At 37.9% G+C, this 24,071-nt stretch overlaps 1 protein-coding gene across 1 annotated transcript in view; it reads right to left on the bottom strand.

Moving 5' to 3' along the window:
- The window catches only part of disp3 (dispatched RND transporter family member 3), a 111,141-nt gene that overhangs the window by 5,909 nt on the left and 81,161 nt on the right, over window positions 1-24,071 (bottom strand). The window contains exons 11-19 of the mRNA XM_056463027.1: window positions 20,869-21,000; window positions 17,030-17,166; window positions 14,489-14,662; window positions 10,308-10,434; window positions 8,723-8,898; window positions 5,815-5,941; window positions 4,877-5,022; window positions 1,682-1,841; window positions 1,388-1,501 (exon numbers count right to left, since the gene is read on the bottom strand). Of these exons, the coding sequence (XP_056319002.1) occupies window positions 1,388-1,501; window positions 1,682-1,841; window positions 4,877-5,022; window positions 5,815-5,941; window positions 8,723-8,898; window positions 10,308-10,434; window positions 14,489-14,662; window positions 17,030-17,166; window positions 20,869-21,000 (1,293 nt within the window). The remainder of the gene's footprint in view (window positions 1-1,387; window positions 1,502-1,681; window positions 1,842-4,876; window positions 5,023-5,814; window positions 5,942-8,722; window positions 8,899-10,307; window positions 10,435-14,488; window positions 14,663-17,029; window positions 17,167-20,868; window positions 21,001-24,071) is intronic.

Raw genomic sequence — 24,071 nt, forward strand, 5'->3', positions numbered from 1 at the left:
TAACAGAAGTTAATCTCATTCAAGCTTGTCCAGGTCATATTTGATACAGAATTGAAATCAAGCATTATTAACTATAATAAAGTAATATGAAAACACTTTAGGTCTGTTTTATTTTATTAATTGTTTTTGCATTGAGACTGCGCTACTTGCATAGCTGCATTAAAACACTGGGGGGTTGTTTGTTTGTTTTATTGTTGTTGTTGTAATTCTCATTATTATCAATGCCATTAATTCATTAATTGTTAAATAGTGTCATATCTATACAGTATATGCTACCTGACAAAAGTCCTGTCGCTAATCTCAGTTGTAAGATCAACAAATAATAACTTGACTTCTAGTTGATCATTCGGAAAAGTGGCAGAAGGTCGATTTTTCTGCTGAATCATCTGTTGAATTCATCCCAATCATTACAAATACTGCAGAAGACCTACTGGAACCCGCATGGACCCAAGATTCTCACAGAAATCAGTTAAGTTTGGTGAAGGAAAGATCATGGTTTGGGGTTACATTCAGTAGTGGGGTGTGCGAGAGATCTGCAGAGTGGATGATCAACATCAACAGCCTGAGGTATCAAGACATTTGTGCTGCCCATTACATTACAAACCACAGGAGAGGGCAAATTCTTCAGCAGGATAGCACTCCTTCTCATACTTCAGCCTCCACATCAAAGTTCCTGAAAGCAAAGAAGGTGCTCCAGGATTGGCCAACCCAGTCTCCAGACATGAACATTGTTGAGCATGTCTGGGGTAAGATGAAGGAGGAGGCGTTGAAGATGAATCCAAAGACTCTTGATGAACTCTGGGAGTCCTGCAAGAACGCTTTCTTTGCCATTCCAGATGACTTTATTAATCAGTGATTTGAGTCATTCAGAGATGTATGGATGCAGTCCTCCAAGCTCATGATGGAGTCAGACACAATATTCATTCTGTTTCCACTGCAGCATGACCACATATTCTATACTGGACATTATTTCTGTTCAGTCACAAGACTTTTGTCTAAGCAAAGTCAGACCTTACAGTCCTAATGAAATCATTAAAAATCAAGGCATGATAATATTTTATTCAGGTCAAATAAGCGTAATCTAGAGGCCTTTACCTTTCAAATAAGCCACTTCTGATACCAAATGATCAACTAGAAGTCAAATTATTATTTAGTTATCCTAAAACATGGATAGGCGACAAGACTTTTGTCCGGTAGTGTATGTATATATATATATATATATATATAAATATATATATATATATATATATATATATATATATATATATATATATATACATATATATATATATATATATATATATATATATATATATATATATATATATATATATATATATATATATACACGGTACTATTACTCTCTGTGTGCAGTAATATGTCATACCCAGAATGCTGAGCAGGATTGGCAGTAGCAGAAGTGGATGAGCAGTAAACACAGCGACCGAAGCGATGCAGATGGCCAGAGACAGCAAGAGACTGTAGAGGGCGCTCTCTACACCTTCAGAAACACACACACATTCAGTGAGTCTGACTACAGATTCATTTCTGTCATGTGCTGAGAGTGAGGTTAATGAGCACTCAGAGCCACAGACTAATCGTGCTTCAATTGCTCATTTATTCAAGCAGAGCCATTTTTACCAGCGCTCATTTTTTTTCTGGGCTATTTTTGTGCTCTTGCCTATAATTTCCATGAAGATCTGTTTCCAGTGCTGGCAGGTCTGGAAGCCTCTTCTCAAGGCGGACGACGCAGGAAGTGACGCGAGCTGCTTCTGCAGGAAACTCTCCCATTGGAGGAAGTCAGCGTGAGTTTGAAACGAAGACTTCCCTTTGTAGGTGGTCTGAAAATAAAAGTGCATAAATAACGAGTAGATGTTATTATTAGAAGCTAATGCACACCTTGTGATGGATTAGACATACAGTGCTCCACATACAGTTGAAGTCATAATTATTAGCCCCCCCCACCCCTAAATTATAAGCCCCCCTGTTTATTTAATGGCTTAACTAGGTTAATTAGGTTTACTAGGCAGGTTAGGGGAATTAGGCAAGTTATTGTATAGCGATGATTTGTTCTGTAGACTATCGAAAAAAACAACCCAGGCTCATTCTGAGAACGTAGTCCCGGGGACGTTTCTGGAGACCGCGAAATACGTAGCCGGGGGTACATACGGCTGCATTTCATTTTTTTGAGCAAACGCTGCGGGGCGGTGTGACGCCGTTCCCTTCGGCGCTTGCCAGCCGGCCGCTCGCCTCCGTGTGGAGGGCTTTCCCGCTGCAACCAGTTTGTCCGGTTAGCTCTTCGTGTACTCTGGTGGACTCAAGGCGCAGAGAGGGGCTGACCACGACGACGACGACGACCGGGTTCGAGTCCGGGGAAGAGCGGTTCCAGAAATCAGGTAAGAAAACAAAAACAAAATCCAAAAAATAAAGCGAACAAGTTCATTACAGGGTGAGAATGTAGTCAAAATCTGAAAACGTGGTAAAAATCAGATGAGGGCTTTTCTTTTTCTGGACGGCTTTTGTGAATCGTCGTTGGTTGGGTTTAAGGGACGGAGGAGGGTGGGTCAGCCCGCCGATTGGCCGGTCGCACGGTCAATCATTCTGTCATCCAGGCAGACAGGCGGAAGGTCGTTCGACAGCGGCCTCTAGCGGGTTTACGCGAGAACGGTGCGTGAAAAAGCGCGCACAGCGGCCTCTCGCGGACTCGCGAAAACAAAAACTGCAAAAATATGTACCTCCCGGGACGTATTTCGCGGTCTCCAGAAACGTCCCCAGGACTACGTTCTCAGAATGAGCCTGGGTTGGAAAAAAAATTTGCTTGAAGGGGCTAATAATTTTGTCCTTAAAATAGTGTTTAAAAATTTAAAACTGCTTTTATTCTAGCCGAAATAAAACAAATAAGACTTTCTCCAGAAGAAAAAATATTATCAGACATACTGTGAAAATTTCCTTGCTCTGTTAAAAAGAAGAAAAAAAAAATCAAAGGGGGGCTAATAATTCTGACTTCAACTGTATATGAGTACACCCCTCTCAAATCTCTCATGTAGATGAATATTTTCAATAGGAAGCTTTACAATATTATATTTGTGCATACACATTAGATTAATCAGTACTGAAGCCAAATCTGGAGCTAATCTAACAAAATAACTTAGGATAACGCTTCAAGAAGTTCAAATATTCTCCAGAAATGTCTTTATATGCTCATTTATAACCACAGGAATTACCCCCTATAAAGAAAACTCAGTTTTGACCATATTTAGAATGGTTGTAAATATTAATGAGCCCCTTTCTGAATCTCTGCAGCTTCACATATATGAGTATACTCCTCACAAATCTGTCATTCAGATTAATATTTTCTAAAGGAAGCTTTACAATATTATATTTGTGCATCCGCGTTCTCCCCCAACCGCCAAAATACATGGTTTCCTCTACATTCATTCTTCCATAATTCCCCCATGCTAAAATTGATCCCGCCACGGCTACTTTACAGCGTCTCATTTAAAGCATTCCTTCGTGTTTTTTAAATAGCGGGTTATAATCGCACCAAAGCGTATTTTAACAGTGTGAACTTTTCCTTAACCGTAGTAGTGCTGTGCGTTATTTGTTTAACCATTTAAGGTTACGTGCTGACTGACTGATAGGTGCGTGATGCGTGAAGCCAGCAAACACGACAAACACTTTACTTGAGGATGCCGCTCTGTAGGTCTATTGGAGACATTCATAAATATTCCTCGCAAATCTAATAAATGTTGGAGACATATTTGTTACATAAACACACTAAATTGCAGCGTTTAGCAGCGTTTCAGCACCGTTTATTTGAGAGCGCACAAGCAGCGTATATTTGAGGGGGCGTGCAAGAAGTTTCGCGCACAAGCTGAGGAAATCGGCGCGCAAGCAAAGAGATCCGCATGCTCGTAGGCTATTACATAAATGCGATCTCGACTTGTAATTTCAATCAATTGCACTGATTCACTTATTTGAACTGGACATACCCACTGCACATGGACATTTGTAATTATGTTTATCTATCTGCCACTCCTGATTATTAATAGTATCCTGTACATATATTCATTTATTGTAAATCTGTTCATAGCTAATACAACCTGTATATAATGTTCATAGTACATCCATCTGTAAATATCACCATAGTTTTTCTATAACTGCACTTTATAACTTATAGCTGTATCCTGCACTTGCTGCTATTGCACTGCTGGTTGGACCTAAACTGCATTTCGTTGCCTTGTACTTGTACATGTGTAATGACAATAAAGTTGAATCTAATCTAATCTAATCTAATCTAATCTAATCTAATACTGCACTCACGATATTTGTCATTGAAATAACGGCACAGGTAGTTGGTAGATCTGTGTAAAAAAGGCCTGCCGCCACAGCTGGAAAAAAATCCTAGAGGAAACACTGTATATACTGTATATATATATATATATATATATGTCTATATATACAATATTAGATAAGTCAGTACTGAAGCTAAATCTGGAGCTAATCTAACAAAATAATTTAGGATAACACTCCAACATGAGTACACCCAAATTTATATGCTAGGGAAAATATTAAATAAAAAAATTAAGAAAAAGTGGGAAACTTTGGTTTCTCAAGGTAAAAATCATGTCCTTAAAGGTACAAACTGCAATGGTACAAATTTGTTTCTTTGTCTTAAGGTACAGTTCTGTTCCATAAAAAGGTACTGCCCCAGTGACAAGGGTTTGTACCTTCTTTGGTACAACACTGTACAATTTTCTTTCTGAGAGTGCATGGTATAAAAATGCTGAAGAATGTCACATTGAGGTCTGTTATTGCTGTCGCATTCTTAAAGTATTGAAATTCTTAAACTATTGCAATGTGTTAATGAACTCACGGATTCAAATGCCATAGAGATCCAGTGTACTCTGCCACCCTGCATGCCCACCGCACCATGGGACAGCTGTCCGGGCAAGAGATTGGGCTCAGGGAGAGAGTGACACTCGGGATGAAGTAGGGGCAAAATGGATGTGAGGCTGTTACCTGAAAGAGATAAAACAAGACAGGCTAAAACTGACCAACTGTAAAGAGCTAAACAGGCTTTTATTTATTATTATTATTATTCATTCTTCTTTGTATCTTTTACTGCTGGACATTTTATATGTCTATAAAGTGCCTTGAGAAGCTACTGTTAAAGGCGCTATATAAAATTAATGTTTATTATTATTATTATTGTGTATCTGATTCTTCCGCGGCGGCACGGTGGCTCAGTGGTTAGCAGGGTTTCAGGGATGCTCATGCTCATTACAGCAAGACACTGCAAAACCAAATTCTGCACACATTACAAAGTCCAGGCTGCGGAAGAATAAGATACAGGTACTTGACTGGTCCGCCTGCAGTCCTGACCTGAAAATGAAAATGTGACAACGAAGACCCCAACTGTTGCTCAACTTAAGACTTGTTTACAGGAAAAATGGGACAACATTACACCTGAAATACTTGTGTCTTCAGTCCCTACACCTATTTTTAAGTGTTGTGAAAAGGAATGGCAACATTACAAAGTGCTAAATGCTCAGAGACTCAGTGGGTGCTCCGGTTTCCCCCACAGTCCAAACACATGCGCTACAGGGGAATGGAGTAAACAAAACTGGCCATAGTGTATGAGTGTGTGTGTGAATGTGAGTGTGTTTCCCAGTACTGGGTTGCGGCTGGAAGGGCATCTGCTGCAAAAAACATATGCAAGAGTAGTTGGTGGTTCATTCCGCTGTGGCTAATAAATAAGAGACTAAGCTAAAGGAAAATGAATAAATGAATGAATGATTGATTCTTTCTCACCTGACGGCAAACACTGAGCTCCACCAGGTTTCACCAGGTTGGTGTTGGCACTGATGACTTTGCACAGCTTGCACAAGTGGCCGATCTCATTAAAAACATCAAAGTCTGGGTCATAGATCACATTGCCCTTTGAGGGGGAGGAACGTCAACAAATCATTGCATTAAAAATTCATAAATCAGCTTCAAAGGAAAACAATCAATGTACAGTGCACAGATTGGATGCGCATCAAAATCAGGCCTTTTCTGTTCAATACTACACGTTTGAAAGAGGAGGGTAAAACGATGAATAAATATCCATGTACAACCAGGCATATGAAATAACGGTAACACTTTACAATGAAGTTGGATTAGTTATTGCATTTACTAACATGAACAAACAATGAACAATACATTTATTACAGTATTTGTTCATGTTAGTTAATAAAAATCAGTTGTTAGTTCATGTTAGCTCGTGGTGCATTTACTAATTTAGACTAGTATAATTTTAGATGTTGATAACACATTAGTACAGTTGCAATCAGAATTATTAGCACCCCTGAATTATTAGCCAAAGGGGGGCTCAGAAGGGGGGCTAATAATTCTCATTGCAACTGTAAATGTTGAACTATGATTAATAAATGCTGCATTGTTCATAATTAGTTAGCATGGTAGAAAATACCTTAACTAATAAAACCATATTGTAAAGTGTGACCAAAATAATAATATTGTTTTTTTTTTATTATTATTATTATTATTAATAATAATAATATTAATAACAATAATAATAACAACAACAATAATATTAGTAACAACAATAATAATAATAATAATAATAATAATAATAACAATAATAATAACAATAATAATAATAATAATAATAATAATAATAATAATAATAATAATAATAATAACAATAATATTAGTTACAATAATAATAATAATAATAATAATAATATTAGTTACAACAATAATAATAATAATAATAATAACAATAATAATAATAATAACAATAATAATATTAGTAACAATAATAATAATAATAATAATAATAATAATAATAACAATAATAGAAATAATAATAATAATAATAATAATAATAATAACAATAATAATATTAGTAACAATAATAATAATAATAATAATAATAATAACAACAATAATATTAGTTACAATAATAATAATAATAATAATAATGATGATGATGATGATAATAATAATAACAATAATAATATTAGTAACAACAACAACAATAATAATAATAATAATAATAATAATAATAATAATAATAACAACAATAATATTAGTTACAATAATTATAATAATAATAATAATATTAGTTACAATAATAATAATAATAATAATAATAATAATAATAATAACAATAATAATAATAATAATAATAATAATAATAATAATAACAATAATAATATTAGTAACAATAATAATAATAATAATAATAATAATAATAATAATAATAATAATAATAATAATAATAATAATAACAACAATAATATTAGTTACAATAATAATAATAATAATAATAATAACAACAATAATAATAATAATAACAACAATAATATTAGTTACAATAATAATAATAATAATAATAATAATAATAATAACAATAATAATAATAATAACAACAATAATATTAGTTACAATAATAATAATAATAATAATAATAATAATAATTATGATGATAATAATAATAATAATAATAATAATAATGACAACAACAACAACAATAGTAATAATAATAATAATAATATTAACAATAGGCGACGCAGTGGCGCAGTAGGTAAAGCTGTCGCCTCACAGCAAGAAGGTCGCTGGTTCGAACCTCGGCTGGGTCAGTTGGCATGGATGAACATGTGCTGGATAAGTTGGCGGTTCATTCCGCTGTGGCGACTAAGCCGAAAAGAGAAATAATAATAATAATAATAATAATAATAATAATAATGGTCAGTTAAATCTTTCAAATATGAAATAATCAAAATAAATATGTATTTTTCATATTTTTTGTTGCTGCTGTTGTTGAATAACATATTTAATACATCAGGCTTTTATGTACAAATACAGTATAGTAAGAATACACAGCTCATATCTTGGAAGGAAAAACACTCAATTTTTCCCAGAGCAAAAATCTGCAACTTGGTGCAGTTGCTGATATTCATATGACCAAAAAAAAGACGCAATTCTGATGTCTTAAAGCAGTCTTAAGTAAATAGGTGAGATCTATATAAAAGAACAGCAAGGAATGTGTATCAATAAATAATGCAACATAATACAAATGAATATTACTTAATAGCTCCCAATAAAATGCCATAGTTATATGCAAGTGTTTCTTAAATCTTAAAGTACCACCTCAGAAAAAAATAGCTCTGTTAAACATCATTTGGGAAATATAAAAAAAATAATAATAAATAAAAGGGGGTTTAATAATTCTGATTTCAACTGTAAGAGATCATGTGATGATAAAAATGTGTGTGAATGGCCAAACCAGCAGGCTGAGCACACTGTAAACCATCTGAAATGTTGTTTTGGTCATTCTAAAACACCTTAATCATTTCAGTATTAGTGTTACTTTAATATTAATGACCTCCAGAATCAAAAGACATATGCGCATTTAAGATAACCAATTATGATCTATTACTAAACCGTTACCGAATTGTCCGTGTCTGCATTGCGGTGCATTGAAGAAACAATTAAATTTGACACCCCTGCTGTTTTTACAGTTATACTAAATATATATTTGACAGTATATGCTAAAATTACAGTACAAAATAGAAATCAGACAATAGTAGGCATGTACTAAATTGTATACATAATTTTTTTCGGCAAAGTTTGATTATGTTGATTATGATTATTCCCAAATATATTTACATATTTACTTTCTGCACTCAGTTTAAAGGGTTATATTGCTTCTCACCAGGTCTCCAATAACATGGTTGTCTGAGCGTTGAGTGCGGTTCACCCCCAGTATGCCGAACACCACAAACACCATGGCTCCGGTGTCCACTAGAGGGCGCACTGCTGGTTTCCCACATTTACCTCCATTGCAGGGGTTAAAGCCGGATGTCCTGGAGATCTTGACGTGGGGAGGAGCTGAGCAGATATACAGGAGAAGATACTTATCAGAGAGAAAAAAACTGTGGATGTGAAAAAATGTGGAAAAAGTCGCCATCTACCAGTCGCCAGCTACCTGTTGCCCACACAATTTATAAACGAATCTCTGAAAATCAAACTTCAGTTACATAAAAGTCCCTCATGAGTTGGCCCTTGTGAAAAATAAGCAACCCCCTGGCTCCATTTTGTTTTCTCCCAGTTCTGCCCAGCCTAATCATCTAGAATAGGGGTAGGGCAAACTCTGTCCTGGAGGGTCGGTGTTGGTGTTTACTGCACCTTCAAACATAATCAAACACACCTACCTATAGCCTTCTGGTGATCTTGAAGACACTGCACAGCATGTTCAGGTGTGGTTGATTGCTGTTGGAGCAAAACTCTGCAGGACACCAACACTCCAGGACTGAGCTTGCCCACCCCTGATCTAGAAAGACTCCAAAATGGCTTCTCTCTCTGTCATATACACTATAGGCTCTTCACTTGGCTTGTCCATGGTCTTTTTCTTTACAAGCTCTTATACGGTCCTGTTTCCACTAGCTCCTCTGTTCTATTTGCTTCATGGTCTCTCTTCTTTTTCACTAGCTTCTTTGTGGTCTCTTTCCATGACCTCAACCATGGACTCTATTAGTAAATAGCTGACTCCTCAATGAGGCTTATCTTCCTTAAAATCCTCAATAGGCTCTTCTTCCGTAAACTCCTGTTCCCCTGTAAGCTTATCATTATGGGCTCTTCCTCATCTATCAAGTACTATCCATACATCTCTGCAATGACTCAAATCACTGATTAATAAAGTCATCTGGAATGGCAAAGAAAGCGTTCTTGCAGGACTCCCAGAGTTCATCAAGATTCTTTAGATTCATCTTCAACGCCTCCTCCATTTTACCCCAGACAAGCTCAATAATGTTCATGTCTGGTGACTGGGCGGGCCAATCCTGGAGCACCTTGACCTTCTTTGCTTTCAGGAGCTTTGATGTGGAGGCTGAAGTATGAGAAGGAGCGCTATCCTGCTGGAGAATTTGCCCTCTCCTGTGGTTTGTAATGTAATTGGCAGCACAAACGTCTTGATACCTCAGGCTGTTGATGTTGCCATCCACTCTGCAGATCTCTCAGATGCCCCCATACTGAACATAACCCCAAACCATGATTTTTCCTTCACCAAAATTGACTGATTTCTATGAGGTCCATGCGGATTCCACTAGTTTCTCTGCAGTATTTGTGATGATTGGGATGCAGTTCAACAGATGATCCATCAGATAAATCCTTCTGCCACTTTTCCAAATGATCAACTAGAAGTCAAGTTATTATTTATTGCTCTTACAACTAGGATCGACGACAAGACTTTTGTCAGGTAGTGTATAACTTCAAATAGCTTTAAAAAAAAAAGGATATACCAGCAGGAAGTGGTGCATAGAAACTGCCCTGAGTGGGTCCATCAGGTCCAGAGCTGAACACACACCCCGGCGGCCCTTCACACACACGACTGGGATACGGACTGATCGTGTGCTGCGCAAAATACAGCTTCCTGACACAAACACAGACAAACATAAAACAATTAAGTTGTTCCCCTAAAATAAAATCAAGAATTGTGTTGTTTGAGTAGATTGAACAAAGCAGCAAATGTCATTTTTTGAGTGTGTGATGGTTGGGTTTAGGGGTAGGAGTAGGGTAAGGCCATAGAATAAGTCGCTTTTACAGTATAAAATGCATTACGCCTATGGAGAGTTCTCATAATCCACCAATATCAATGTGTATGTGTGTGTTGTTAGGGTCAGGCAATAACACTGATTTGGTTTGAGTGTAAATCCTTCACACACATGACTGGGATACGGACTGATCGTGTGCTCCACAAAATACTATGGAGCGAGTCAGGCTCAAAAATATTACATTTACTAAATATAATTTACACATCCACATTGCAACTCACATTTACAAAATCCAATCCGTAAGTTCAAAACACAACGCATAAATATACAAATCCAATTCATAAATGCAAAATATGATTCGTAAATACACAAACCCAATTAATTTGGTGAAGATATTTATAATTTTTACTTGTGGATTCACGAATTGTGTCGTATTTATGAACTGTGGACATTGTGCCATGTGTGTATGAATTGAATTTCGGAAATGTACAACCCCAAGTCAGAAAAAGTTGGACAGTATGGAAACAAATAAATAAATAAACAAATAAAAAAGAAAGTAATCATTTCTAAATGTATTTGACTTCATTGCAGACAATACAACGAACATAATTTAATGTGTTCCTCATGATTATCTTTCAAAATAAAGACATATCCCAATTTTGGTTCAAACAAGTTTGAACAGTAAAGCATTTAGCACTTTGTAATGTTGCCATTGCTTTTCACAACACTTAAAATACATTTAGGGACTGAAGACACCATGTGATGAAGGGTTTCAGGTGTAATTTTGGCCCATTCTTCCTGCAAACAAGTCTTAAGGTGGGCAACAGTATGGGGTCTTGGTTGTTGCATTTTACGCTTTAAAATGCGCCACACATTCTCTATTGGAGACAGGTCGGGACTGCAGACAGGCCAGTCAAGTACCTGTATCGTCTTCCTCCGCAGTCAGCACTTTGTAATGTGTGCAGAATGTCATTTAGAATTGTCTTGCTGAAAAAAAGCATGGGTGTCCCTGGAAACGAAGGCAGCATGTTGTGCTCCAAAACCATACTTTTCAGCATTAATGGTGCCATCACAGAAGTGCAAGTTACCTTTGCCAAGGGAAATAACACAACACAATACTATGACAGTTCCTGGATTTTGGACTTGTTGCTGATCACAGTCTGGAGGATCCTTTCCTTCTTAGGTCCGGAGCACATGGGGTTCATTTCTCGCCCAAAATACCTGAATACTGATTCATCTGACCACAGTACACATGCGATGTCCATCCCAGATGCCTCCGAGCCCAAAGAAGTCGATATCGCTTCTGGACACTGTTAGCATAGGGCTTCCTTTTGGCACAGTGCAGATTTCACTGGCATTTGTGGATGTAACTACATATTGTGGTACTCGACAAAGGTTTGCCAAAGTGGTCCTGAGCCCATGTGGTGATATCTCTTATAGATGAATGAGGATTATTGATGCAGTGAGGGATTGGAGATCACGGTTGTTCAGCTTAGGCTTGCGCTCTTGTCCTTTATGCACTGAAATTCCTCCAGATTCCTTGAATCTTTTAATGATGTTCTGCACTGTTGAAGGTGAAATATACAAATGTCGTCTTTTTCCTTCTTTGAGGAACATTGTTTTTTAACATTTCAATCATTTTCTCACATATTTGTTTGCAAACTGGTGATCCTCGGCCCATCTTTGCTTCTAAAGGACTAGACCTTTCTTGGATGCTGCTTTTGTACCAAATCATAATTGCAATTACATAATCACACATAACCAGTGGTGTAAAGTATCAAATTTCAAATACTCAAACTACTGTAATTGAGCAGTTTTTCTCAGGAATTGTAGTTTACTGAGTAGTTTATAAATGTGTACTTTTACTTTCCCTTGAGTACATTTTTAGTGTAGTATTGGTACTTTTACTCCACTACTGTCCTTCAACCTGCAGTCACTACTTTATTTTTTCTTGTCTATTGAGTTTAGAAAAATCAGTGCTGTGATTTCTGTCTAATCAAATCGCACATAGAAGGTAAATCACATCATAATGAACTACCTCAAGACATGGGCGCTTTAGAATTGCAGCAAACATGACGTCAGATTGATGTTGTGGCCCAATGCTGTAGGGACGTTGCATTTTGTTTTGAAATGAAAATGGGGTTGATGTCAAAATCTAACCTCAGGCCGACGACAATATCAAATGTCCAACCTAAAAATCAACCAAATATCAATGTTTAATGATGTTCCAGTTTGACGATGTGTGGACGTTACCGTACCTGATGAATAAATGTCAGCATTTTACGTCAATATAACGTTGGTTTAATATGTTGGCTCGACATTGGATTTTAATCACTTTCCAAAACAACCTAAAATCAAACAATCATCAACGTCATTTGACGTCGTTATTGGACATCAGAATAACGTTGTCCTTAGACACTGGCTAGACATTGAATTTTGGTCACCTGACATCACAACCAAAATCTAACATAATATTAATATCTTATGATGTTGTGTGTCTGCTGGGTTATAACTAAATACACTACAGAATGTTACGTTTACACACATCCACAAATGACATATACAGTTGAAGTCAGAATTATTAGCCCTCCTGTTTATTTTTTTCCCATATTTCTGTTTAACGGAGAGATTTTTTCAACACATTTCTAATCATAATAGTTTTAATAACTCATTTCTAATAACTGCTTTATTTTATCTTTGCCGTGATGACAGTAAATAATACTTTACTAGATTTTTTTTCAAGACACTAGTATTCAGCTTAAAGTGACATTTAAAGACTTAACTAGGTTAATTAGGTTAACTGGGCAAGTTACTGTAATTAGGCAAGTTATTGTATAACGATAGTTTGTTCTGTGAACTTTTGAAAAAATATATAGCTTAAAGCAGGGGTGGGCAAACTCGGCCCTGGAGGGCCGGTGTCCTGCACAGTTTAGCTCCAACTGTGATCAAACACACCTGCTTATAGATAATTAGTGATCTTGAAGACACTGATTAGCATGTTCAGGTGTGTTTGATTAGAGTTGAAGCTAAACTATGCAGGACACCGGCCCTCCAGGACAGAGTTTGCCCACCCCTGGCTTAAAGGGACCTTAATTTTGACCTTAAAATGGTTTTTAAAAAATTTAAAACAGCTTTTATTCTAGCCGGAATAAAACAAATAAGACTTACTCCAGAAGAAAAAATATTATCAGACATACTGTGAAAATTTCCTCTGTTAAACATCATTTGGGAAATATTTAAAAAATAAGAAAACATTCAAAGGGGAGCTAATAATTCTGACTTCAATTGTAAATGCATCAGCTTTTTTACAGTGTAATACGCACTACTACTCTTGAGTACTTTTGAAAAGTCTACTTTTATACTCATACTCAGAGTAACATTTACAGCAGATACTTTTACTCTACTCACACTACATTTTTAGCCAAGTAATAGTACTTTTACTTGAGTATGATTTTTTCAGTACTCTCTCCACCACTGCACATAACTGACATCACCAGTTTCAAATCACATCATTATTTAACCAATTTACCTGCCCTAAATTGCTCCTGTCGCAACTTTTTTGGAAGGTTGCAGGTCTGAATGACAGGAAAGGATGTATATTTACAAATGAAATGAAGTTGACCGGACAAAAACCAGCTGCAATGAAATACAAGTCAAAGTAAATATCTAAATCACTACTTCCTCTTTTTATTTGCATTTTCCATACTGTCCTAACTTATTCTGATTTGGAGTTGTATTATTTTTGAGACTGATCTGGCTCCATAAAATACAGCTTCCTGACACAAACAGCACATCAATTTCCAGCTCACTTTCAGACATCCTGATGTCAAACTCAGACACACACAGGGTTAAATGTTGCACAGTGAAGAGGCAATAAAAATGATTTCAATCAGTCACGGCTCATCAGTCTTCAGCACACACACACACACTCGCCTGCTGCGCTGCTGCTCCGCCGAAGCCACGTAAAACTCGAACTCTGCAATCCAGCGTCGGCTGCCATCGCACGAGCGCAGCGTCAGCATCCAGCGGGGCCGCGGGTGATAGGCGTGAGACACGCACACGCTCATCCGCGTGCTGAAGTTGCTATGGGGACTGCTGTAGGCCTGTTACCGTGACAACACATCGATCAGCTTTTTTTGTCAGCTCAGATGGAATGGGGCTATAAGGGCAACTGAAGCGCGCTGAGGTGATACGAGCGGACGCCACACACACATTACACTCAGGATGATGGAATTCCACGGCATTGCGATAGATAGATTACGTACATTGAAAGCTTTTTTTTTTTCTGGGATGCATTAGCAAACAGGCAGTAATGGTTTTTGTCTGTGTAGTGAAAGTATTAAGCAATGTGAATAACACATTTGCCATGCGTAATTATGTTTTCAAGGAAATGGCTTATCACAGCTGTTTGTTTGGTTTAAACTATTGATTGTTTCTTTTTCTTTGCTTAACGGGCGATTTTAAACTGCCAGACGTGTGTGTGTGTGTGTGTGTGTGTGTGTGTGTGTGTGTGTTTGTGTTTTAATATAATGACAAGGGTATGACCTAGGTATTACAATGTTAATGTGGTTTATGAGGACATGCATTATGTCCTCGTAATTCAAAAGGGTTTAAAATCATACTTTCCAACCCAGGCTTATTCTGATTACGTACCCCTATATACATTTCTGGAGAGCATCAAATATGTCCCAGGAGGTAGGTTGTAGGTTGCAGTTTTTGCGAATCCACCAGAGGCCGCTGTGTACACTTTTTCAGATCTCTAATTTCCAACATAGGCTCAATCTGAAATCGTAGCCCTATATTAATTTCTGGAGATTGCAAGTTATGTAGCCAGAAGTACGTATGGCTGCATTTCTTCTTTAAAATGAATGCTACGGGATATGACGGCGTTCCTTTTCGTGCTTACCAGCTGACCACTTACCCCTATATGGACGGCTTTCACGCTATTACCAATTTGTCCAGTTAGCCTGGCATGTATGTTAGCGGATTTGGACGCAGAGAGGAGTCTAACCACGATGACGAGGTTCGAGTTCAGCGAAGAACGGTTCCAGAAAGCAGGTAAGACAAAAACAAAAGCCAAAAAATATAATAAACAAGTAAATCTGAAAACGTAGTAAAAATCAGACGAGGGCTTTTCTTTTTCTGGATTGTTTTTGAAAACTGTCGGTTTGGTTTAGAAAAGTTGGTGAGTGGGTCAATCGGTGCTTTTGATAACACTATTGGTTAGGTTCAGGGAAGGAGGAGGGTGGGTCGATTGGTCAGTCATTCAGTCAGTCGACAGCAGCCTCTGGTGGATTTACATGAGAACAGCAGGTGCGAATGGCACTCGTAAGAAAAATTTGAGACCTCAAAAAGCGCACACAGCGGCCTCTGGTGGATTTACGAAAAACAAAAATTGCAAAAAAACACATAGCTCCTGGGATGTATTTGGTGCTCTCCAGAAATGTATATTGCGGTATGTTTTCAGAATGAGCCTGGGTAGCAAATTTCTCTCGCGAGTGCCATTCACGCCTGCTCTTCTCGTGTAAATCCACCCTAGGCCGCTGTCAACCGACCAACTAACCGATCGACTCACCCCCCCCCCCCCTCCTCCTTCCCTAAACCCAACCGATAGTGTTTTCAAAAGCAATGATTGACCAGCGCCTGCTCACTTCCCTAAACCCAACAAGAGCAATCCAGAAAAAGCAATCAAAAGCAATCCAGAAAAAGATTTTATCACATTCTCACCCTGTTCTTTACTTGTTTATTTATTTTCTTGGCTTTGTTTTTGTCTAACCTGCTTTCTGGAACCGTTCTTTGCCAGACTCAACTCCGCTCTGCATCACAAATCCTCCAACGTACACGGCGAGCCACTGGGCAAACAGCGGGAAAGCCGTCCACACAGAAGATATCGGTCAGCTAGTAGCACAAAAAGGAACGGTGTCATGCCGCCCCGTATCGTTCGTTTTAAAGATGAAATGCAGCCATACGTTCCTCTAGCTACATAATTCGCCATCTCCAGAAATGTATATATGGCTACGTTTTTAAAATGAGCCTGTGTTGTTCTTTTCACTTCACAATTTGCCATAGGTTTCCTTCACTTCACAATAAAGTCAATTCTACTTTATTAATTGCACAATATGTACGATTTAGTTCATTAAAATATCAAAAAAACACTATAACCGTGTTCTACTGCTCCACTGCTTTCGTTTTATACCTCGCTTGTCTCCCATCAACAAATGCTTCAGCGCACTCAGTCTTTTTTTCAGTTTTTTCAGTCTTTTAAACTACTCTTTTGTTTGTTGTGAATACGCGCCCTCTAGTGGTGAAAATTAGATACTGTCCTTTAAATCCGAACTACAATCCTGCACCCCATTTTTTCACATTTCAAATGAAATCATATTCAGGAATATAATATCATTCTCAATTCAATTCAGAACGGCTCATGTGTGTTAATGAGTGTCGGTGTAAATGAGTGTGTTCACACAGACCTGAAAAGATGGCACATCTCCATGTGCAGCGGATGAAGCCTGCCAGGGTGCAGGTACACTGGCACTTAGTGAATAACGATAAAGAGGAACGGCGGAGCCCATCTCCAGTTTAAACACATAGACAGTCAGCAGCCCACCTGCAGAATCACAATCACAGCGCTGAACTCGTCAGGGTCAATTCAGGACCGCAGGTATACTACTGCTGAAAGTTTGGAGACTATAAGATTTGACTTGATTTACTTTTTTTTCTCTTTAAAAGTGTTTTTAACATGTTAGGTATGAAACATGCAATACAAATAGCTTTTAACTTTTTCTTTTTTCTGTGGTTAGCCTCACAGCAAGAAGGTCGAGTCAGTTGGCCTTTCTGTGTGGCGTTTGCATGTTCTCCCCGTGTTGCCGTAGGTTTTCCTCCGGGTGCTCCGGTTTCCTCCACAGTCCAAACCAGTGGTGGAAAGAGTACTGAAAAATCATACTCAAGTAAACGTACCATTACTTGCCTAAAGATGTAGTGCGAGTAGAGTAAAAACTATCAGTTTTAAATATTAACCAAAGTTTCAAGAGTCAAAAATACTCAAGAGTAGTGAGTATTAAGCTGTTAAAAACCGATGCATTTACATGTAATTTGTGAATGTGTGTAAACGTAACATTCTGTAGTGCATTTAGTTATTTCCCAGCAGGCACACAACGTCATAAGACATTATTATTATGTTAGATTTAGGATGTGACGTCAAAATCAACGTCTAGCCAGCGTCTAAGGACAACATTATTTTGATGTTTAATAATGACGTCAAATGACGTTGATATTTGGTCGATTTTAGGTTGTTAGAAAGTAACCAAAATTCAATGTCGACCCAACATCTAAAACCAGCATAATATTGATGTCAAATACTGACATTTATTCATCAGGTATGACAACCAAAATCCAACGTCTAATAAATGTCAATAGTGGTAACGTTCACACAACGTCAAGCTGTTACATAATTAAACGTTGATATTTGGTTGGTTTTAGGTTGGACGTTGGACATTGGCCTGACATTGAGTTCTGACGTCAACTCGATTTTCATTTTCAAACAAAATGCAACGTCCCCATGACGTTAGGGAACAACATCAATCTGACGTCATGTTGACGTCTTGTTGGGTGTTTAAGTGGAGTAAAAGTACCGATACTACACTAAAAATGTACTTAAGGGAAAGTTAAAGTAAACATTTTTAAAACTACTCAGTGAATTACAATTCCTGAGAAAAACTACTTAATTACAGTAATTAGAGTATTTGTAATTAGTTACTTTACACCACTGGTCCAAACACATGCGCTATAGGGGAACTGAATAAACGAAATTGGCCGTAGTGTATGAGTGTGTGTGTGAATGAGAGTGTATGGATGTTTCTCAGTACTAAGTTGTAGATGGAAGCGCATCCGCTGTGTAAAAAATATGCCCAAATAGTTGGCGGTTCATTCTGCTGTGGCGTCCCCTGATAAATAAGGGACCGAGCCGAAGGAAAATTAATGAATGAATAATGAAACCTTATTGTAAAGCGTTGTTCGTGAGCAAATCGCAGGAGTTATCAAACATTTATTTTACAAACACTCACTTGAAAGACATAGGAAACACAGGAGACTCAGGAACGATGTGGGGTGTAAATAATAATGCATTTCTCAATATGCGTTCATCAGCGGTATTGTGTCCTCGTGTTCTCATGTAATCAGCTGCCAAAGTTCAGTTCCAATACTCAAGACCGCAAGAACGTCCCATAAGTCATTGCGACTGGAGGTGGGAAGCGCAGCATTTTATTATTAAAATTCAGAGATATCACTTATTTACCTCAGGAGTTTCCCTAAATGAAACGGTGAAAGTAAAGATTACCATGGACATATAATAAAGGAATAAACACATTAAGGGTGTTTATTTGCTATAATTCATATTAAAATCTATTTTGTTTACATTTTGAAAAGGGGAAAAACAATAAATCGTTGTATGAAGGCTGTAATGTTTAAATAATTTTCCATTAATAAATGTGTGAAGGTCACGTGACCATCAGGAAGAACGCAGCATCTCATTTCTCAAAGGATGCGTTCTCTGTTCTCACGCTCTCCCGAGTTTGTTCTTCCGAGGACACCTGGCAAGAGCGGTCTCCACAAGAACGCAAGTCCGTTCTCTGCGTTCTTGGAATTGAGAAACAGCCATAGAATACCAGACAATGGACTAACTAAAGGTGCGGTCACACCGGGCTTTGTGTGTGCAAAATTCTGTCGTACGGTGCCTCGAAAAGGGGCGGGATTAAACAAAATGATTAGACATTAAAAAAGGCGAGCGATTGCCCCATGTTTTAAATTTCTGTCCAGAGAGGTCCTGTTTTGATCCTCGATTGTAGTGATGTGACGTTGTGCGCCGAGGCTTCGAAGCATGTATCAAAAAAACGATACATCTCGCAGTGAAGCAGTGTACCAGAGCTTGATTCGTTTAGCCATCATCACGTGATCAATGACGTCAGAAGCTTCACTTTCGCCTATACCCATGTGACTGCTTTGAATTTTGATTCAAAGGTTTAAACACCCCCATGGGTTAGTGAAGTGTATAGCGAGAGATTAGGCGTCGATTACATACATTTCTACTGTTTCAAAGCACTGCACCGGTCCCACACACCAGTAATTAAACTAAAATACAATCGTAATGTATAGTAAAAAGTTTTTGAAGCATACTAAAGTGTATTAGCGTATTTCTTTACAACTATCTTTAAAGAAAACCACTGCATATCATAGTATAGTGGTTAACGGAGAACAGCAGGCGAATGCAACCCAAAAGCCTCACTCAAATTGCCTCCTCCTTAGTGCATTCGCCTCCCATGCAGGAATCGCTGGTTCGATCCCCGCTTCGAACGAGTGGGTGGGTGAATGACTAGTTGGAATAAGATGCAAATACATTTGAACACCTTGGATTTTACTACAGTCATCTGTGGTGTAATGTAATATACCTTATGTGTAAAAACTACAGTAATTGAGTTATTTGTTTATATTACTATTGTTGTATTACTACATGAATGAGTTGGTAAGTTGTGAACATTTGACATTGCAACACAGTGCTTTCCCACACTTTAACCAGAAGAGGTCCTCATCGAGCTCTGATTTAGAAAGCTTCGAGTAACGTAACTTTTTCCAATACAATTGAGTCGAGCGCTTCACTGGATCAGAAAGCTTCATTTCACCATCACTACTCGGTTGGTCTCTCGCAGTCAAGTGATGCGATTTCGCAGGTCAGAGTTCACCAAGCTTGAACTTTGCACCGCAGCGAACATGAATGGAAGTCTATGGGAGGAAAAGCCCAGTGTGACCGCAGCTTAAACATGGGGATATAAATACACATGACACTAATGACTAACAGGGGTGAGACACAGGTGGAACTAATGAACATTAAGAAACGGCGGGAAACAGAACAAAGGAGCACATGGAGATCACATGATGAAAACATAAGCACATGGAACACGGGACCTGACAACTAGTATCTTGAAAAATTTCTAGTCAAATATTATGTATGTAACATATGTAGTATGCATGTAATATTAAAACTATTATGTTTAGAAATGTGTTTAGAAAAAAGTCATCTCTCTGTTAAACAGAAATGAGGAAAAAATAAACATCAGGGCTAATAATTCTGACTTTACCTGTATATAGGCTGACCTGCTTACAGCTACACCTGGGCGAGCAGATTAACCATATGCTGAAACTGGTTGACAACCCTGGTATGACCTGCTTTCTCCAGCAGTAAGCATCAAAGCTATGATAAAACAGGTGTCAGTGTTTTTCCAGCCCCCATCCTCCCGGCTGAGCAGAAAAAACAAACCTGCGAGCGTCTGTGCGCTGCTGTTGGATGCTGGTTTGGACTGGTTGGAGGGAATTGTGGGATGGTTCCCTGAGGTAGAGCTTGTGAAGTCTGCAGTGCTGTGCAGATTATGAGGTCGCTCCATAAAAACACCTGTGAGACACAGAGAGGTGGGACAAATTTAGAGCTAAGGCAGTACACTGAAAAAAAATACATTGGATTTATTAATTATTTTGGGTAAGTGGTCGCAAAAAATGTATATGAGCTGAATTTATAGGAACAAATAAGTTACTAAATTGAATCTGTTTGTTTAAATTCAGCCCATATAAATTGCTTGCAACCACTTACCTTAAAAAAATGACTAAATCCAACCAGTCTTTTTTTTTCCAGTGTAGAATTTTTAGGCAGGTATGTTTCCATCCAAAGCTGTGAAATAAATTTAAGTGCAAAACTGGAATATCGCATAAAACACTTGCGAATAATGCACCGTTTTTATGTAATAATTAAATCAAAATAAATAATTAACAAAATCATCACCTCCTGATAATCTGAAGCCAATAATCAATCTTACGTGAGTCTTTTAAATCTTGCCTTTGGTATGGTTGTCTGATTTACAGTTAGTAAATCAGCATACTATCATCTCAAAAACATTGCAAGAATCAGATGCTTTGTTTCCAGTGAAGACTTAGAGAAACTTGTTCATGCCTTTATCAGCAGCAGGGTGGATTACTGTAACGGCCTCCTCACTGGCCTCCCCAAAAAGACAGTCAGACAGTTACAGCTCATCCAGAACGCTGCGGCCAGAATTCTGACCAGAACCAGGAAATCAGAGCACATCACACCTGTCCTCAGGTCTTTACACTGGCTCCCAGTTACATTCAGAATAGATTTTAAAGTATTATTACTGGTCTATAAATCACTGAATGGCCTAGGACCTCAATACATTACAGATATGCTCACTGAATACAAACCTAACAGATCACTCAGATCTTTAGGATCAAATAAACTAGAAATTCCAAGAGTTCAGTCAAAGCAGGGTGAATCGGCTTTCAGCTACTAACAGCGCCCCCTACTGCTGGAATCAGCTTCCAAAAATGATCAGATGTGCTCCAACATTAGGCACATTCAAATCAAGACTGAAAACACATCTGTTTAGCTGTGCCTTTACTGAATGAGCACTGTGCTACGTCCGACAGATCGGACTATTCTGTTTTTCTCTTCTTTTTCATTCTTTTATAACACATTTTATCTGTTTTTATGCTTATTTATTTTATTTTTTTTACCATTTTTATTATTTGTTTTTATTTTTCTTATACTTGTTTCTTTTATTCCTGTTTGTGTAAAGCACTTTGAATTGCCACTGTGTATGAAATGTGCTATATAAATAAACTTGCCTTGCCTTGTGTGCTTGTCTGAGATTTAGGTAAAGCTTGCGAATGGCTTGCCCAGATTGGACTATGCAGGTGATGTCATTGGGAGTCCCTGTACATAAGCCCTATGGCAATGGCAGCTATCTCTCTCTCACTCATTCTCTCACTGGCTGGCTGTGCTCCGTGCTTGCCAGGATCGCTCCGCATAGCGCTCTTTTCATTGTTATGTTTTTGCTAACTTCTAATTCTTTAGTATTCGTAATGTGTTGACTATTGTGCTTAGTTTGTTCATTTATTTATTTTAATATTTTGTTCGTTTTTGTAGCAGGTGGTGGATATTAATTTTCATAGTTACGTTTTGTTATTTATTTAGTTCAGCAAGAGAAGATTCACCTGTTTTCTATCCTTTTTTATTACGGGAGTTAGGTAAGATCTCTGCTGGAAGAACAGCTATAGTCAGGGAACTGTTTTTGTTTAGCTGCCTTACCTGTCTATTGCTATTGTTATTAACTTTTGCTTCTTGTAAGGTTGACTTAAGTGAGATTAAATATATTGATGGGTGTCTTTCAAATGTTCGGCTCAAATCCTCAAATGAAAAAAATTAAATTAGCCGAGGTAGGAGTCTGTTTTCTTATATTATAAATGACTTACACCTCAGAAGACGAAACGCAATGAATCCTGGGTGGATTTTAGAGGTGTGAGTCGCTCAAGAGCTAATAATACTGAATGACTGTGATGACAGACTTTGGCTGAGGGATTTTAGAATGACCAAAAATGACATTTCAGATGTTTTACAATGCCCTCGCTCCACTGGTTTGTCCAGTAACGCTGTCTCATTGTGCTCATTTTATCATCACATGACCTGTCAAAACAAAATCGCATGACTTGTTTCAACCCAGGCTCATTCTGAAAATGTAGTCCTGTGGAAGTTTCTGGAGACCGCGATATACGTCCCGGGAGGTACGTATTTTTGCAGTTTTTGTTTTCGTGAATCCACAAGAGGCCGCTGAATGCGCTTTTTCATATCTCATATTTCTCTCGCGAGTGTCATTCGCGCCCGCTGTTCTAGCGTAAACCCACCAGAGGCCGCTGTCGACCGAACGTCTGTCTGACTGGCTGAATGACTGGATGACTGACTGGCCGGCCGACCAATCGACAGACCCACCCTCCTCCTTCCCTAAACCCAACCAATTTTATCGATTGACCCACCCACCCACTTACTTCCCTAAAACCCAACCAATGATTTACAAAAGCCGACCAGAAAAAGAAAAGCCCTCATCTGTTTTTTTACCATGTTTTCAAATTTTACCACATTCTTACCCTGTTATTCGCATGTTCATTTTATTTTTTGGATTCTGTTTTTGTCTTACCTGATTTCTGGAACTGCTCTTCCCCGGACTCAAACCCCATTATCGTCGTGGTCATCTCCTCTCTGCATCTCAAGTCCGCCGACGTACACGACTAGCTAACTAGACAAACTGATTGCGGCGGGAAAGCGAAAAGGAACGGCGTCACACCGCCCCATAGCGTTCGTTTAAAAAAAAGTGAAACGCAGCCATACGTACCCCCAGCTACATAATTCGCGGCCTCCAGAAACGTTCGAGGGACTACGTTTTCAGAATGAGCATGTGGTGACTTTTTTTGATGCACGTGCTGTAATTTTTTGGGGGGGAAATGTGTTTGCATTGTAGTTTATGCACATTTTTTCGTGTCAAATGAAAAATCATACTTATAGTATAAAATATCACACCATCATTTACTTGTCGAATGAAAAATCATACATAAGTGAGCGCGGATGTGTTTTTTATACACATTTTCAAAATGTACACTGCAAAAAATGCGTTGCTCACTTCA

Source organism: Danio aesculapii, chromosome 8 (assembly GCF_903798145.1).
Source record: "Danio aesculapii chromosome 8, fDanAes4.1, whole genome shotgun sequence".
NCBI classification, from domain to species: Eukaryota; Metazoa; Chordata; class Actinopteri; order Cypriniformes; family Danionidae; genus Danio; species Danio aesculapii.